Source organism: Apis cerana, linkage group LG3 (genome assembly GCF_029169275.1).
Source record: "Apis cerana isolate GH-2021 linkage group LG3, AcerK_1.0, whole genome shotgun sequence".
NCBI lineage: Eukaryota > Metazoa > Arthropoda > Insecta > Hymenoptera > Apidae > Apis > Apis cerana.
In genome coordinates, this window is record NC_083854.1 from 602,688 (window position 1) to 618,852 (window position 16,165).

Genomic DNA, 16,165 nt, shown 5'->3' on the forward strand with positions numbered 1-16,165 from the left:
AAGAAAAATAAACATTGAAAAAAGATATTACCAATTCTATATTCTATAATTTTATTTATTAAAAAGTGTTTTTATATTGAAAAAACAACATAGAAAGAATGAAAGATACAATGTTTTCATATATAGTTATTTTATAATTATTTTATAATATTAATTGCAATATATTGAATAGTTATTCATAGTTAATTCTTATATTTTATAAATTTTATAAATTTACAAATTATTTTATTGATTTCTTTAAAGTTTTAAAATCTGAAGTTTTAAAATTTGAATATCGATGACAAATTAATCGATGATCATTTTGAATTTGTGATAGTCATTCATTAGGAAAGATTTTAATTATTTAAAAAAATATTTACTTTTGAAAAAAATATTAAAGTATCTTTTTGAAAAATTTTATATATATGTTAATCAATTTTAATTTTTTATTGTTGATCTTTTTAGTAATTAAATATAAATTGTTTGATTGATAGAAAAAATTGAGAGAAGCTTTAAAAATTCATGAAATGAACTTTTGAATTCTAATTTTGTCTTATTATTTTTTATTTTAATTTGTGTCATTAAGATTTTACTTGTTAATACTATGACATATAATATACAAGTAATTAATTAAAAAATTCTAAAAATTTTCAAAATTAAAAATTAACAAATTTTAACATATGCCTTATATAATTTTTTCATAATATAACAAAATTATTTTAAAATTTATAGATAAGTATTTTTTATTCTCTCTTTTTATTTAGTTCATATATAAATTTCGATATGGCATAATTTATCTTATCGAAAAATGAATGATTTCTCTATTGATCTTTAAAAAATTTCTAAAAAAGAATAATAGGATTATAAATTATGACTTTAAATAGAACATTAATATTCTAATAAATAAAAAAAACGAAAATTCATATATGATATATATTAATATATATTATAGTTATAATAATATAATAGTATAACTTTTATCTTTTTAAAATAATATCTTTAAAAAATCTTTTTAAATAATTGTGTTCTTCAATAATTTAAAGATTTTATTTTTGCAAATCATTAAATTCATCTATTTGAAATTTAATTATCTAGATATCAGAAAAAAAATAATCAAATTATGTTATACATAAATAGTTATGAAAATTTAACATAAATTTTATAAAAAAATATAAAAATTTAATCTAAATAAATTTTGTTTTAAGCTATCAAATTTATTGAATTTATATAAATCTATAAAAGCAAGATTTGAAAGTTATTTCATTTTTTCAAATTTAAATAAATTTTATAAATTTATTTATGTATATTTGCTATAGCATATGTAAAACTTAGTATTTTATTTAACATATTATTATAATATTTAATATATCGAAAATATGAAAAATAAAAATAAAATCAAGAATAAAAAATAAAATCAAATAAATTCGTTCATTAATTAAATTTGAATTCATTAGACAAGTTGCTAGTGAAATGAAATGGAAAAACAAAACGGTATTGATGTCATTACTAGTGCAGTTCATATTAACAGTTATACGTTCGGTTATATTAAGAATGGGCGCTTTTTTGTGATATATCCACACCGTTGGAGATTATTCCGGTTGGTTAACGGTAATGAAAATAAGAATTAAGAATATAGGAAGAACATCGCGTATAAGGCGACATTATGGCGCCAAACATTGTAAGGGACAGCAACACTGACCTTCTTTCATTGACGGAAAAATAACTAGGTCTAAATTGAGCCAATTGATTATTAAGGATCTGAATCGATGGTTGGTTTCAAATGTCATAATATCATCTCTTTCGAATTCTTTTCTATCTTTATTTATCTATCTTTTCATTTATCTTTTTCCTTTCTTTTCTTCGTTACTCTCTTTTCAATTAAATCTAATGTTTCTATTATTAACAATTAATTAGATAAATAAATACCAGTTAAATTAAAAAAAATTTGTTTAACTAATTGACGCATAAATTTATAAAAAATATATATTTTAATTATTAAACATTCAATAATTATAAACTATATTATATTATAATAATTTTTTTTATAGGAAAATAATATAAATATATTCTTTTTATAGAATTTTATTTTTTTTGAAATATCAAATGAATCATTAGTAATTGAATATTAAAAAGATCGATGTTCAAATTATAATATATTATGATATAATATAATAATGGATCTATAATTCTTTCTTTAATCAATAATTTTATTAATATTTTTATTGTTTACTTTTGTAATTCAATATTCACCGATAATATATTATATGTGATGATTTTTTAAAATTAAAGATAATTGAATAATTTTCTATAATATATTTTTCACATATGTATATTTTTGAATTTTATTAATTGAATTAAAAAAAACAATAATGATATAAGAAAAATATTATAACGAGTTTTTGTATTTTTTTTTTCTTAGATATATAATGATAAAGGAAGTGAAATATATATATTAAAACAAATTTTTTATTTATTTGATAAAATAATAATAATTTAATATATTTTATAACAGTTTTTTAAAATTATTATTTAATTTAAATTGTTTGATATAACAAGCATATTATTATACTTATTCATTTTCTTTAACTATTTTAACTATTTTTATGTGAAAATAAATTTAATACATGATTTTTATATTTTAATGATATATTTTATATTCTAAAGACTAAATATTAGAATATAAAAAAAATAAACAATTAATATTTATTAATAGAAATTTAAAAAAAAAGAAAAAAATATGTAAAATATAATATGATTTATTTTATATCAGAAGATATAAAAGATAAAAAAATTCATTACAAATCAATTAGATTATTCCATTAATCAAATGATAATTATTTAAATATGAGAATACATAAAATATATAAAACAATAAATACATAATTTTTATTAATATAATTTCTTTGAATGTTTTCTTAAAAATATCTTTCAATACATATTATAGTATTAAACATCTTATCCAAATAAAGATTTTAAGAAACCTGTTCTATCTGTTATTAATTCAATTTCCTTTCTGCTTTTAATTTCAGCATCTGTATCTCTCTGTTTTATTACAGGTGGTATAAAAGAACTATTTCCATTTTGCTGCACTTGATGTAATTTTCTACTTTTATCAACATTGTGTGCGAAAAAGTTTACTTCTCGCTTTGCCTGTGCAATTTCAGTTTGTAACCTTTGTTTACGTACTGCTTGTTCATATGCTAAACGTTCACTCAAATGAATCCACTTAAATCTAATAAAAATGATATAGTTATTATAAATGCATTTTTTATGCAAATTTTTTATATAACAAACTGTAATTACAATTTAAAAATAAATTATTTACTTATATATACCTTGGAAGATATTTTATATTCCAAATAACATCATAAAATTTGCTTCTTTTTCTAGTCGAGATTTGTGTATTATTCAATGTAGATGCAATATATTTTGCTACTTTTTTACTTTCAAATTCAACCCATCCTTCAGTAAAAAATTTTGTATGAATTTTTTTTCGTTTTTTTGTTTTACCATCTTGTTCCAATCCTGCATAAAAAAAATACTTATAATTTTATCAATATAATCAATATATTACGAAAATCACGATTATTATCAAATGAATGAATGTGGGTATTCTTTTAAAAAAAATATGTTTTAAAAAAATATGAAATAGAGGTTATGTTTATATAAAATAAAATTTTTTATACATATATTAGTCTTTCACATATAATCAATTAACCATTTTCTGCTAATTGAAAATAGATTCTTCCAACTTCTCCATATATTGTAAATAATTCACGAATTTTTGCAATATTCATATATTTAGGTATGCTAGATAAATATACAATTCCTCGTTTTCGTTTTTTTGTTTTCGATTCATCAAATTTCATAATTCTTGTACATTTAGTATTTTCCATTTTTGATATTTTATATTAATTATATTATTTATCACTATATATTAATTTCTATCTTCTTCGTTCTTATTTGTAATAAAGTTATTTAATTTTAATCGAACAACTCTTCGTATACTCCCTCTTACGGAAAAACTTTAACTATATGACACGAAATGTTAAAATATATATACAATATTATTAGTTATTATTATTATATTTTATTTTACTTTTTTTCTTTTATTTTTAAATTTTATTTTTCCATTTTACCATATTTATAAATATTATATAATTTTCAATCCACTTTATATAATATATAAAATAATATATAAAAATTTATTTTGTATTATATGTAGGAATAAATGTAGAAATAAATAAGAAATATTATTTCGAAATATTATCTGTTATTTATTTTCACATATACATTAATTATATTAAAATCAATTATATAAAAATTTATTAAGATTTATCGAAAAAAGTAGAAAAAAATTTATAGAAATATACAATATGATTTATAACTTCATAACTTCAAACTTATTTATAATATTATTTAAAAATATAATATATCAAATATATCATATTTCATGAAAATTTAAATGAAAATGTTATTCAAAGACATTTAATAACATAGAAACTATTTTAAGATATTACAAATCACAAATATTCATGAGATTCGTAAAAATTAAATATTATCAGTTACAATTCAAGAAGGTGTTTTTAACGCGCTATAGCGCTACTGCTTTACTCTTCTCGTTGTTGCGCAACGAGAAGTGCGCAGCGTCTCAGTGTGTGCAGAAAGGTAGAAGTGCGTTCGTAACATCATGTATCGTTGAAAAAAGTCTCATTTTTTCGCTAGTTACGTTATTTTTGCGAAAGTTACATAAAAAAATTCTCATACGAAGAGCTTTATTGTGAAATAACTTAATAACAACGAAACAACGACGGATGACCGAAAACTTTTGGGAAACGTTACTTGGCTAACTCAAACAAAATGGCGACTATCCTTTTCTTGGCGGTACTGTTTACTTGACCATGAACATTATGTTTCTTTCAAAGTGTGACATTAAAGGTGTTGTGTATTTAATTTCTTTACTATTAATTAATATCAATTTAATTTGATATTCTTAAAGAAACGTGTAATATTTATCATCTTTAAAATTTTTATAATTGTGTATCATAAAGCGTAGAATAGATAATAACGTGACAAACGTGAACGACACGATACTGTGTATCGCAATTTTTAATTATTTGTTATTTTACTTTTTCTTAATTTTTCGTGATTTCTTTGATATATATATCTTAAAAAATTTGTTGTATTCAACTTATTTTGATGTCCTACCCGGCTTATACTGCACAGGATCCAAATTTAATTTCCATCTAACCAGGAACGTGGCTGATTAATCGGAATTCTTGTTTATTCCTTCTGATATTCTCGATGCTTGTTCGAATGTTACTTCTCCCTTTGAAGGGTATATATAATCTTTCTTTCTTCTGGACACGATTCATTTGTGAGACAATTGCGGCACAATTGCTGTTTTTGACAAGACAACTTCATTAAAAGCAAATACTGCAACATTTCCATTATTTAAAGAAAGATGTCTAGCTCGTTTATTATTGAACCACAAGAAAGTGGATTAGAAAAGAAAGATGATACATTGATTATCATTGTTAATGATGATGGTACAATATCTGTTGATCAAGAAACTTTGCAGAGTTTAATCAGTAAGTTTACATTATAAACTCATTTGAGATTATTGGTTTTAGATATTGATTATTCATATTAACTTTTAGTGAATCAATCCAATGCAAATGTTAGTGTTGTTAGAGTAGGACAAGCAGAAACAGATACAGAAAATGGAGATATCACATTAACTGTTGATCCCCCAATGTTTACATCTACTGCAATAAATTCTGGTACATCTACTGATACAAATAGTTTGGTTGACCCTTTCATGGAAATGGATCCAGAACAATTGGAACGATTAGAAACAGCTTTGCAAAGTGAAGAGGCAAAACAAATTCTAGGAGAAAATGTTACAGCAATGCTTGGTATTATTATTTTTATTTTATTTTATTTTAATTTTTTGCCCTCAAAAACTCCACTATGAAGCTCTTAGGTACAAAATTTTATAAATTATGCAAATTGAATTATTTTCATTTCATCATATATGTAATAATTGATTCAAATAATTAAATAATAATTAATTTGATAATTGATAATTTTTAAATAATAATTTAATTTTTAATTAAATGATTAATTTTTTGATTATGTTTTTCAGATATGTTAACAGTAGAAGAACAACAAAACTCCATAAGATATAGTGTTAAATTAGATCATTGCTATACAAGTAGACTATCTCCTTCTGATCCAAAACCAAGAGATCCATTACCTGTTATTGATTCACCTACTTCTGATGATGGTTTACAATATGGGCGTCAACATTCACCTGCTCCTGGAACATCAAAAATGTCATCGCCTATTGGCGATACTGAGAATACAGTCACAATAAAATCAAAAACTATTGTAAAAACTGTAAGTCTATAATTAAATTTTTACAATTTTTATTTAGTAATAAAAACTGAATGCATTCATCATTATATTATTTATTTTAGGGTAAACCAGTTGGTCGACCACGAAAAAATTTTCCTGCAACATCTACTTCTCTTTCTAATAATTCAAAATCAATCAATATAACAAGCACGCCTAAATCTGTTGGACATCCAATTTCAAGAAATTTAACAGGTGTGATGCAACAAGGAATTGGAAAAAGTAATCATACCATAGCATTTATTAATTTATATTATATTAATATAAATTTATTAATTTATATTAAAATTAACATTATGATACTTTTTCAACTAGATCAAGGAAAATCTAATGATGAGGATGATGATGAATTAATGTCATCAACTGAATCATCAGATTCAGAACCACCATCTGATAATGATTCAGATTTTGGTCCAAGAGGTCCTAGAAGAGGTGGTGTAAGAGCTAGAGGTGGTAGAAAAGGACTTACTACTAGAGGAGGAAGTATGGTAGCTACACGTAGAAGAGGTCCTAATAAACAAATGGATATGGAACAAGTTCGTCGATTGGATATGGAAATGGCTGCTGCTGTGAATGCTATGAAAAGTCCTGAAAAGGATGAAAAGTCAGGTATAAGAAGTAATTATTTTTTTTATATAAATTTTTATATAATTTAATATAAAATTTATTCATAATAAATTGAAAATAACTTTATTTTTTCTTTTCCTAGGAGGATTTGGTCTCGTTAGAGGTAAAAGACAGCTTAAAAGTACTATTGCCCGGAAAAAAGAGGAATCGCAACATGTTGAATCACCTTCAATAATGAATGAAGATATTTCAGTTAATTTTGACAAACCATTGCAAACGACGAATCAAGTTAAAGCGAATTTGATTAATGCTAATATGATTAAAGGTGATATGATTCTTACAAAACCTGGACAAGGAAGAACTAATCAAAAAGTTACTTTTGTACAAAAGCAAGTGCTTATGAAGCCAAATGATCTTAAAAATATTGACATAAAGAAACAGATGATTCTTCCCAAAGGAAAATATTTGAATCAAACTGGAACGAAATTTTTTGCAACCAAAGATGGTAAACTGGTTCAAATACCTGTCACTGCTAAAAGTATAACATCAAATATATCAGTTACTCAAATGAAAGGAACAATACCGCAAGTATCGTCAGCACAACAATCTACAATGATACAGAATCAAACATTAAATATGCAACATCAGCAATCAGCAAAAATAACATCGCCTGGTACTATTTCAAAAATAAAATCTTGTGATTTGAAGAAAGAGAAAAGAAAACTTGATGGTTCAGAAATTGTTATAAAAACAGAAATAGATTCTGGTAAAATATCAGAGAATAAGATTTTTGATGGTTAATAATTTTTTTTTAATAATATTTTATCAATTACTTTATATATGATTATATATGACTACAAATATATAAAAAAATATCAATTTATTTTTAGGCACGAAAAAACATCCAAAAAAAGAAAATCGCAAATCGCCAGCATATATGGTAGACAATCTGGGTCCTGCATTATTTTCAACTCCAGATATTATTCGTCGTGTCGGTTCGAATAATGATTCGAAAGTTCAGGAAAATGTAGTGACATCATTGATTTCTACGACATCATCTACAGTTGTTGTTTCCTCTGGAAGTGGAAATTCTCTTACACATGTAACACATTTATCATCAACACCTTCGCCATCAACATCGTCTATAACATCAAATCGTGCCGGTTTGTATACATATATATTTGTGCATACTTTAAAAAGTTTGTATAATTGAAATTATCATTTAAAATTTGTAATCAAAGGTACTGTTTCTATGTCTTCCGATCGAGTTATAAATACTGAAACTTCAAATGCTATAGAAAAACAAGAAAATGGTGATTGTTTGGTACAAAATCACGAAATGGAATCTAAATCAAGTATAAAATCTAATGTCTCAGAAGAATTACAGCCAAGCTTGGATTCAGGTAATTACTACTTCTAAAGATATTGGCAATTATTGAATTTCTTATACTTATTGAAGTATATATTGAATTCATTTTTAGGTGGTATAGAAGGCGAAGAACATTTACTAGCTACATTGGAAATGGAAGCTAGTAAACATGAAGAAGAATTATTAGCTGAAGCATTATTATTACAAGAAGAACTTGGAGTTGACTTAGCTGAACATGTATTAAAATTTTTATTTTTATTAGTAATAGTTTTATATCAATATATTATTTAAAGAGCATATATTTTAAAAATTTAAATTAAAAATTTAAATCATATTTATTTTCTTTTTATTTTTAACTTTTTTTTTTATTCTCTAATTTTATAGACTACACTTGATCAAGGAGGAAATGTTGTGCCTGAATCATTAACATCAAATAATATGCTTATTCCTTCTTTAATTACATCTGAACAAGAAGGTGCTAAGCCATTAGATACTCCTACGGCAATAATTGTAACATCAACTATATCGAGCACAACGGTAGCTGGAATAACAACTAGTGCAAATACAAACACATCTAAAGAAACAGGAAAAAAGTCAGTAAAAGATGATAAAGAACCCATTCAAATTATTCGTGGTGGTCGAGTAATTACATTACCTCCTATCGAAGCACCAGCTACTAGGAGCAGACGATTACAAGTTAAAACAGAATCTATTCAAAAATCATTTGAACCTGTTAAACGAACAGAAAAACTTGGGTATGTAAATTACAAAATTAAATACAAAAATGTAAGTTAAATACAAAAAATTATTATTATTTTTAAATTATAATATTTAATAGTTACAATGTGCAACAAAGGATTTCGCAATCTGTCAAACATGAAGTTCGTACAAATATAGATCAAGATGAAAAAATTCGAAATGAAATTCAAGATGAAGAAGATGACGCGGAAGAAGAAGTTGAAGAAGAAGAAGATGAAGAGGAAGAAGATTTGGAAGAAAAAGATCCAAAACAAATTGGAGAAGAAGATGAAGAAGAAGAGGAAGAAGAAGAAGAAGATAATTCGGATTCAGAAGATGATCCCGATAGACTTTGGTGTATATGCAAGCGACCTCATAATAATCGTTTTATGATTTGTTGCGATGTATGTGAAGATTGGTTTCATGGAAAGTGCGTACATGTTAGCAAAGCAATGGGTAAGAAAAAAAAATAAATGTTATATTTTTTTCGTGCAAATAATATAATAATATAAAATTTATATATGTTCTTATGTTATATTTCTTCTTTTTTTTGATTTTTTTTCTTGCTTAGGACAACAAATGGAGGAAAAGGGAATAGAATGGGTTTGTCCAAATTGTGCTAAAAAGAAGGACGAAGAAATAAAAACAAAACTAAATACTCAAAATGCTTCAGGAAAGCAACGGATTCAATCTGATAATGTATTTGATAATCCAAAAAGTCTTACTTCTGTTAATCAGACTTCATTTAGTGAAGAAATATCACCTTTGATACATTCTAATTGTGATTATGGTAGTGTTCAATATTCTAGTGGTATGCAATGTGTTGTTTGTAAAAAAGAAGCAAGAAATTCCAGCATTTATTGTTCTGATGCATGTATACTTGCACATGCTCAAGAAACATTGACCAAAGACAAACCAATACCAGGATCAACCACTAGCCCGAAAGGAACAAGATTATCACCTTTTGATTCTGCCTCAAAGCCAAAATCTGATACACGAGTTATTGTCTTTGAGAGAAAATCTGGAACAGTATTAACTGGTAAGCTAATTCTGTTTATTTTTTAGATTTTAATTAAATCTTAATTTTAAAAAAAAATATATTTTTATTTATGTTATTATTATTATTTTTTAAGGTTCAGATGCTCCAACGAGATCAAATTTACGTTTATGGTTAAAGGAACATCCTACATTTGAAGTAGTTGGGACAAATAATCTTGGTACTCTACAAATAGGAAAAACGATCACAACTATTCAAAATACGCAAATATCCGCTAAAACAGTAAGTATAAAAATTTTTTTTTATTTTTCTATTTTTTTATTAAATGTTTAATAAAATTATTTTAAGGGAAAATCTGCATTATTATCACCTGGAAAAGGACAAAATCTTCCAAAAATGACGTATACAAAAGTACAAGGATCTAAACAAATGATTTTAACTACAGGAGGTAAAAAAATTACAGTTATCTCCGGTGGACAACAGCCGCAAGTACAACAACAACAAATTCAACCAACAAGTACAAAACCAATACAAATTAAACAAACGTTATTACCAACATCAAATAAAAGCTCTTTATTATTGAAAACCACAACGGCAAAATTGATTACTCAACCACAATCTAAACAACCAAATGCTGCATCACCAAAGCAAACACCAAATGTAAAGAAACAGGAATCAAAACAGGCAATTTTACAATCAAAACAACAACAAATCAAACCTAGTCCGCCAAAGAAACCTGAAACCGAACCTATAAGATTAAATATACGAAAAACTTTGACAGAATTGTTGTCTAGCCGCATAAAAGAAACTGAAGATTTAAAACTTACTGATGAAGAAATATCAGATTTAGCTTACAACATTGAACTAGAGTTGTATAAATATTTCAAAGATACAGGAGCAAAATATAAAGCTAAATACAGAAGTCTCGTATTTAATATAAAAGATACAAAGAATTTGACATTGTTTAGAAAAATTGCTGATAGATCATTAACGCCAGATGCAGTTGTAAGATTAAGTCCTGATGAAATGGCAAGTCAAGAATTAGCTGAATGGCGGGAAAAAGAAACAAAGCATCAGTTAGAAATGATTAAAAAGAACGAATTAGATCTAATGGCTCAAGCTAAATCTATTGTTGTTAAAACACATAAAGGTGAACAAATAATTGAAAATGATGGTAGTATTGACCATGTTGATCCAAAAACTCCTGTACAAGATATTGTAACTGCACTAAATAATGCCGATAGTATAACTTCAACTGTGGATGATATGGAAAAAGATCTAGAAAGATCAAATGATGAAGAAAAATTAAAAGTTAAAGAAGATATGAAAAGATTAAGAAGCTTTGATGATAAGAGAAAAAAGGATAAAGAAAAAGATAAAGATAAAGGTAGAGAGAAAGAAAAGGAAAGAGATAAAGAAAAGGAAAGGGGAAGAGAAAAAGAGAGTAATCGTTCGAAGGCTTCAAACGATAGACGTGGTAGAAGTATCAGTAGAAGTAGACATAAACATAATAGAGATGACAGAGAACGCAGTAAAACTAGAGAAAAGAGTAGAGAAAGAAAATCTCGAGATAAAGAAAGTAAACGTGAACGAGAAAAAGATCGCGATAAAGAAAAAGAACGGGATAGAGACAGAGATCGTGAACGATCCAGAACCAGAGATCGAGAGAAATCAAAGCTTCGTTCGGAAAGAAATAATAGAGAAAAGACTAAACAAAAGGAAAAAGATAGGGAGAGAGAAAAAGAAAAAGAACGACATAGAAGCAATGAAAACAGTTCAAGAAATCGTAATAGTAGTTTCATTCATTGTGATTTGAAAGATGTTGATAAAAAGGACGACGAAAGGAAGAGAGAGATAGAAAAGAAAGAAGAATTATCAGGATTAACAGGAACATCATCTGAAAAATCAATTGAAGACCGGCTTTGGCGACATATTGAAGACGAAGCAACGACCAACACCATTGACGGAAATGATTCTGATCTATCGGACAGAGAACCATCTTCAACAGTTACGATTAAAACACCGGATATAAATGACGAAATTGATAGAGAAAGAGAACAAGAATCAACTACCATTGAAAATGAAACTCCGAAGGGAGGATGGCAAACAGTTTGGAGAGGTTTTGTTAATATGGTGGATGTAGCAAAGTTCTTTATTACCGCGCAAGAAGTCAGTGGTCATGCAAAAGATTTGATGGATGACTTGCCAGATACAGTTGATGTTGTTGGTAGAATAAGTCATGAAACTGTGTGGGATTATATTTCAAAAATGAAAAAGACTGGTTCGAAAGAAATTCTAGTAATTCGACTTACTGCAGCGAATGATGAAGAAAAAATTCCATACATAACTCTGTATAGTTATTTAAATAGTAGAAGTCGACTTGGAGTAGTTGGAAATGTTTCTAAGAATATAAAGGATTTTTATATAATGCCATTTTCAAGTCAGAGTACAATACCTCAAGTTCTATTACCTTTAAATGGTCCTGGCTTCGAAGAACATAGACCGCATCTTCTTTTAGGAATCATCGTTCGTAATAAAAGAAAACGCCTTGCTGGTATAACTTCGAGTGTTCCAATAAAATTATCGAAAAAAGATACCGATCGAAGCTATACACCACCATTAGTAAGTGCTTCAAAAGATAAATCTAATAATACCAATACAACAATGATTGCAGCTTCTGTTGCTTCTACGGTAACACCAACGATTCCAGTATCTTCATCTCCTTCAGCAACTGGAACAAGTATATATCACAAAACAATTGGAAATGTTAATATAACAGAATCCGCAAAAGAAAAACAACATTCTGTTACACAAACAACTCTTGACAATTTAAATAGAGCACACATAGGAATGTCGAGGAGTACGTTACTCGATACTGCAACAATATGTAAAATAGTTCCCGAATTATCTTCAAAGATCGATCTTACTTCTTCACCTGGTAAAGTACCTCTTGAGGATGATGGTGATGAACCGTATAGTCCTGGTCAGATGGATGAAGAAGAAGTTGATCTTGATATACGAACTTCTTCAACATCGGCATCAACAGCTACAGTACCTTCAATATCTGGTTCAATGGGTATTGATAATACCCCACTTGATAATAGCATAATTTCTTCTAGTAAAAATTCTACTGAGCTTCAGCGAAAAATGGAAGAATTAAATAGACAAATCGAAGAGCAGAAGCAACAAATACAGAATATTAGTTCGTCATTTCTTGGTGAATCAACATCTACTTTGCCGGTGAGAATTTTAACAAGATTTATTTTTTATGAAATCAAATGTTATTGTTTTTCCTTTTATCCTATTGTAAATAAAATTGATTTCGATCTATTCGTGGTATCCTCTTCCTATCCTCGAGCTGTTCGGTTTGTTACTTTTTGCGAAAATATTTTAATGAAATCATTTTTATGTTTGATACATATATATATATTTTTTCTTTTTTCATTTTTTTTTTTTATTAATACAAATTCACATATATATAAATATATTACATACATATTATATTATATATTGTGTATATAATTTAATATATATATATATATATATATTCATATATATTTTATACAACTGTATAAATTTTCTTTTCAATTTAATACTATCAGTATATTTAATTGACTTTAAAATGCATGTTTTTTTAATTATAAATGTAATGATAATTATAAATTACAAATATTATATCAATATATTATTATTATTAATTTAATCTATTACAGGATTGATATTATTTTATAAAAAAAAATATTAACATATATAATATGAAATAAGTAAAAGTTATTATTTTCAATTTTAATTTGTTTTTTGATTTTTATTTCAATTTTTTTTCTTTTTTTTTTCTCTTTCAATTAATATTATTAAATCAATTATAAAATATATAATCAATTTATTAATATTACTAAGTTAAAAATAAGGAAATGAGGAAAAAATTCTAGAAAAAAATATTGTAAATGATTTAATATTATATATATGTTATATATATACATATATTTATTTACAAAAAAAAATTTTTAAATTCTATTGATTTTTGATATTATTTTTATTAATTTCAGGGTTTAGGGCTGGACCCACCGGCCAGTGATGAATGTGAAGAAGCTTACAGTCCGTCAGATACAAGATCGTTTACACCACCACCACCGCCCGGTATTTCAAAATTTACTCAACCAATTCTTGACAAAGTTTCAAACATAACGATACCACCAAATTTGCAAGAAATCTTAGCAAATGTTAAACGACAAGAAAGTTCAAAAATAGATCCATATTTACCATCTAAACCTAGTGCCACATTCTTAACTACTGCAAATTCTTCAATTTATCAAAATTCAGAAAAGTATTCTTCACCGCCTTCTATGAAACTTTCAGTTGGAGGATCAAATAAATCCAATGCTGATAAATCTTCACTTGAACCAGTCTCATCTAGTCATCGAGAATCAATTTCAAAAGAAAAAGAAAGTAAAAGCACTTTAAGTTCATTAAGTGATTTGGATTTAATCAGAAAAGCAGAAGAAGAATTAGCGGCCGTTGCAGCTGCATCAGCTGTGGTAACATCAGGAACAATGATAAGTGAAAATTCTGTTCCGTCGACTTCATGTACAACACCAACTGTTCCAACGATCATTTCCTCTCCGTCGTTAATGCCAGTATCTGTAAATCTTTCAAGTTCGACAATAGATTCTCCTACTCATGAAGGAACTTCTTATAAAAATCCCTTTCCAGAAACTTTTAAACGAAATATAGCTCCTGAACAGCCGAAACCTCCAGGTCTCGAAGATGAGGATTTTCCTCCGTTCCCATCTACACCTCCAAGTGTGGAAAACAATGTATCTAAAACAATATCTTCTCGTTCAAAGTTCGTTCCAAAAAGTGGAATTGTGTTAAGCGTTAAAAGAAAAGTTAATGATGATAGTATTGCTCCTTGTACTCCAAACAAAACACAAAGGGTAAAATCAAGATGGGGTCAAGGTCCTTCCGAATCGGTTGATTAGCTGTATTTATACAAAAAAAAAGAAATTTTTTCAATGAAAAAAGATTGAGAGTATCATATGGCTTAAAAATCTAGTTATTTTTCGCGAATTTCAAACTTTTGCGATATCACTGGAAAAAATGAAGCCAAATTGCTATAAAAATATCATTGCTTTTTTTATAAGATATAACGATTAGTAATTAATATGGAGAGAGAACAAATTATTGGAAATGTTTTCGTACTAGATAGATAAACTTATATATTTTATGTTTATTGTTATTTGATACGTAAAAATGGATCTGTTTTATGTCGATGTTTGCTCTTATGAATTGTATGTGTGTGCATATGTGTATAAGTGTGTTGCTTGTGTACATGCGTGCGTGTAGTATTAAATAAGAAAGAAAAAAATTAAAGAAAATCAAATATCTTTTGTCGAAAATATTTCGGCACGTAAGATTACTTGTAAATATCAAGGCGATGAAAATGAACGCTCATATCGCTCATTAAGCTCTTCGCTATATGTATATAGTCTTATTGAAAATGCTGTAATATATTGTTTAAATTTACTCGAAAGATTATGTAAAACGGTGCATACGTTTCGCGTGCGCTGTCAGTGTATATATATAAGTTAGTTATAAGGATCTACGACCGACCAATATCTTTATTTCAATCAGCACATTTGTATATTTATTTGTGCGGTTGTGATTCATACATCATGCATCTTTCTAACAATTCATAAATATGTATAACATAATATTTTTAGGTTTGTAACGCTTCATTCGGAAAATTAAACATTCATATAATGGTGTAATCGTAGATTCTTTGACGCGCAAATCGTTATGTCGCTTAAGATATCATAAAATCTACTATAATAACATGTTTATTTTTCCACTTTGAGATCGATGAAAAGGCTAACCAAAAAAACGACGATCTCATCTGTTCTCTTTTTAATATTTGCTTTAAGTTTATATGTACGCATTAATCTCTTTGCGTCACATAGTTAACGCATGTTGATAAACTAGTACTATTACTATTATTTTTACATTATTCTCTATTAAATTTTGTTTATTACCTTTGTTTCATTTTATTTTCACCGATGCTATCGAGATATAACCATTTTTTATATGTTGCAAGTAATATG

At 26.3% G+C, this 16,165-nt stretch overlaps 2 protein-coding genes across 6 annotated transcripts; one reads left to right on the plus strand and one right to left on the minus strand.

Annotated features, from left to right (window-relative positions):
• Positions 1–2,427: 2,427 nt before the first annotated feature.
• Positions 2,428–4,014, minus strand: LOC108004080 (activator of basal transcription 1). Its single transcript, XM_017066741.3, has 3 exons — positions 3,698–4,014; positions 3,315–3,504; positions 2,428–3,211 (listed from the first exon to the last, which is right to left on the minus strand). Exons 1-3 carry the CDS (start codon positions 3,873–3,875, stop codon positions 2,935–2,937), a joined length of 645 nt encoding a protein of 214 aa, XP_016922230.1. The 5' UTR covers positions 3,876–4,014; the 3' UTR covers positions 2,428–2,934.
• A 224-nt stretch (positions 4,015–4,238) lies between these two features.
• On the plus strand, positions 4,239–16,095 carry LOC108004098 (uncharacterized). 5 transcript variants are annotated; one of them, XM_062073284.1, is made up of 16 exons: positions 4,239–4,917; positions 5,206–5,570; positions 5,640–5,897; positions 6,128–6,381; positions 6,462–6,618; positions 6,712–7,014; positions 7,106–7,759; positions 7,854–8,126; positions 8,205–8,366; positions 8,445–8,569; positions 8,717–9,087; positions 9,171–9,526; positions 9,642–10,109; positions 10,204–10,349; positions 10,416–13,307; positions 14,114–16,095. In XM_062073284.1, the coding sequence occupies exons 2-16, from the start codon at positions 5,444–5,446 to the stop codon at positions 15,044–15,046; spliced, it is 7,479 nt and encodes a 2,492-aa protein (XP_061929268.1). In that variant the 5' UTR covers positions 4,239–4,917; positions 5,206–5,443; the 3' UTR covers positions 15,047–16,095. The 5 variants fall into 5 exon arrangements, with proteins under 5 accessions (XP_061929268.1, XP_061929270.1, XP_061929271.1 ...); XM_062073286.1 differs by having other exon boundaries at positions 6,712–7,005; XM_062073287.1 differs by having other exon boundaries at positions 4,239–5,570; positions 7,106–7,729.
• Positions 16,096–16,165: the final 70 nt, after the last annotated feature.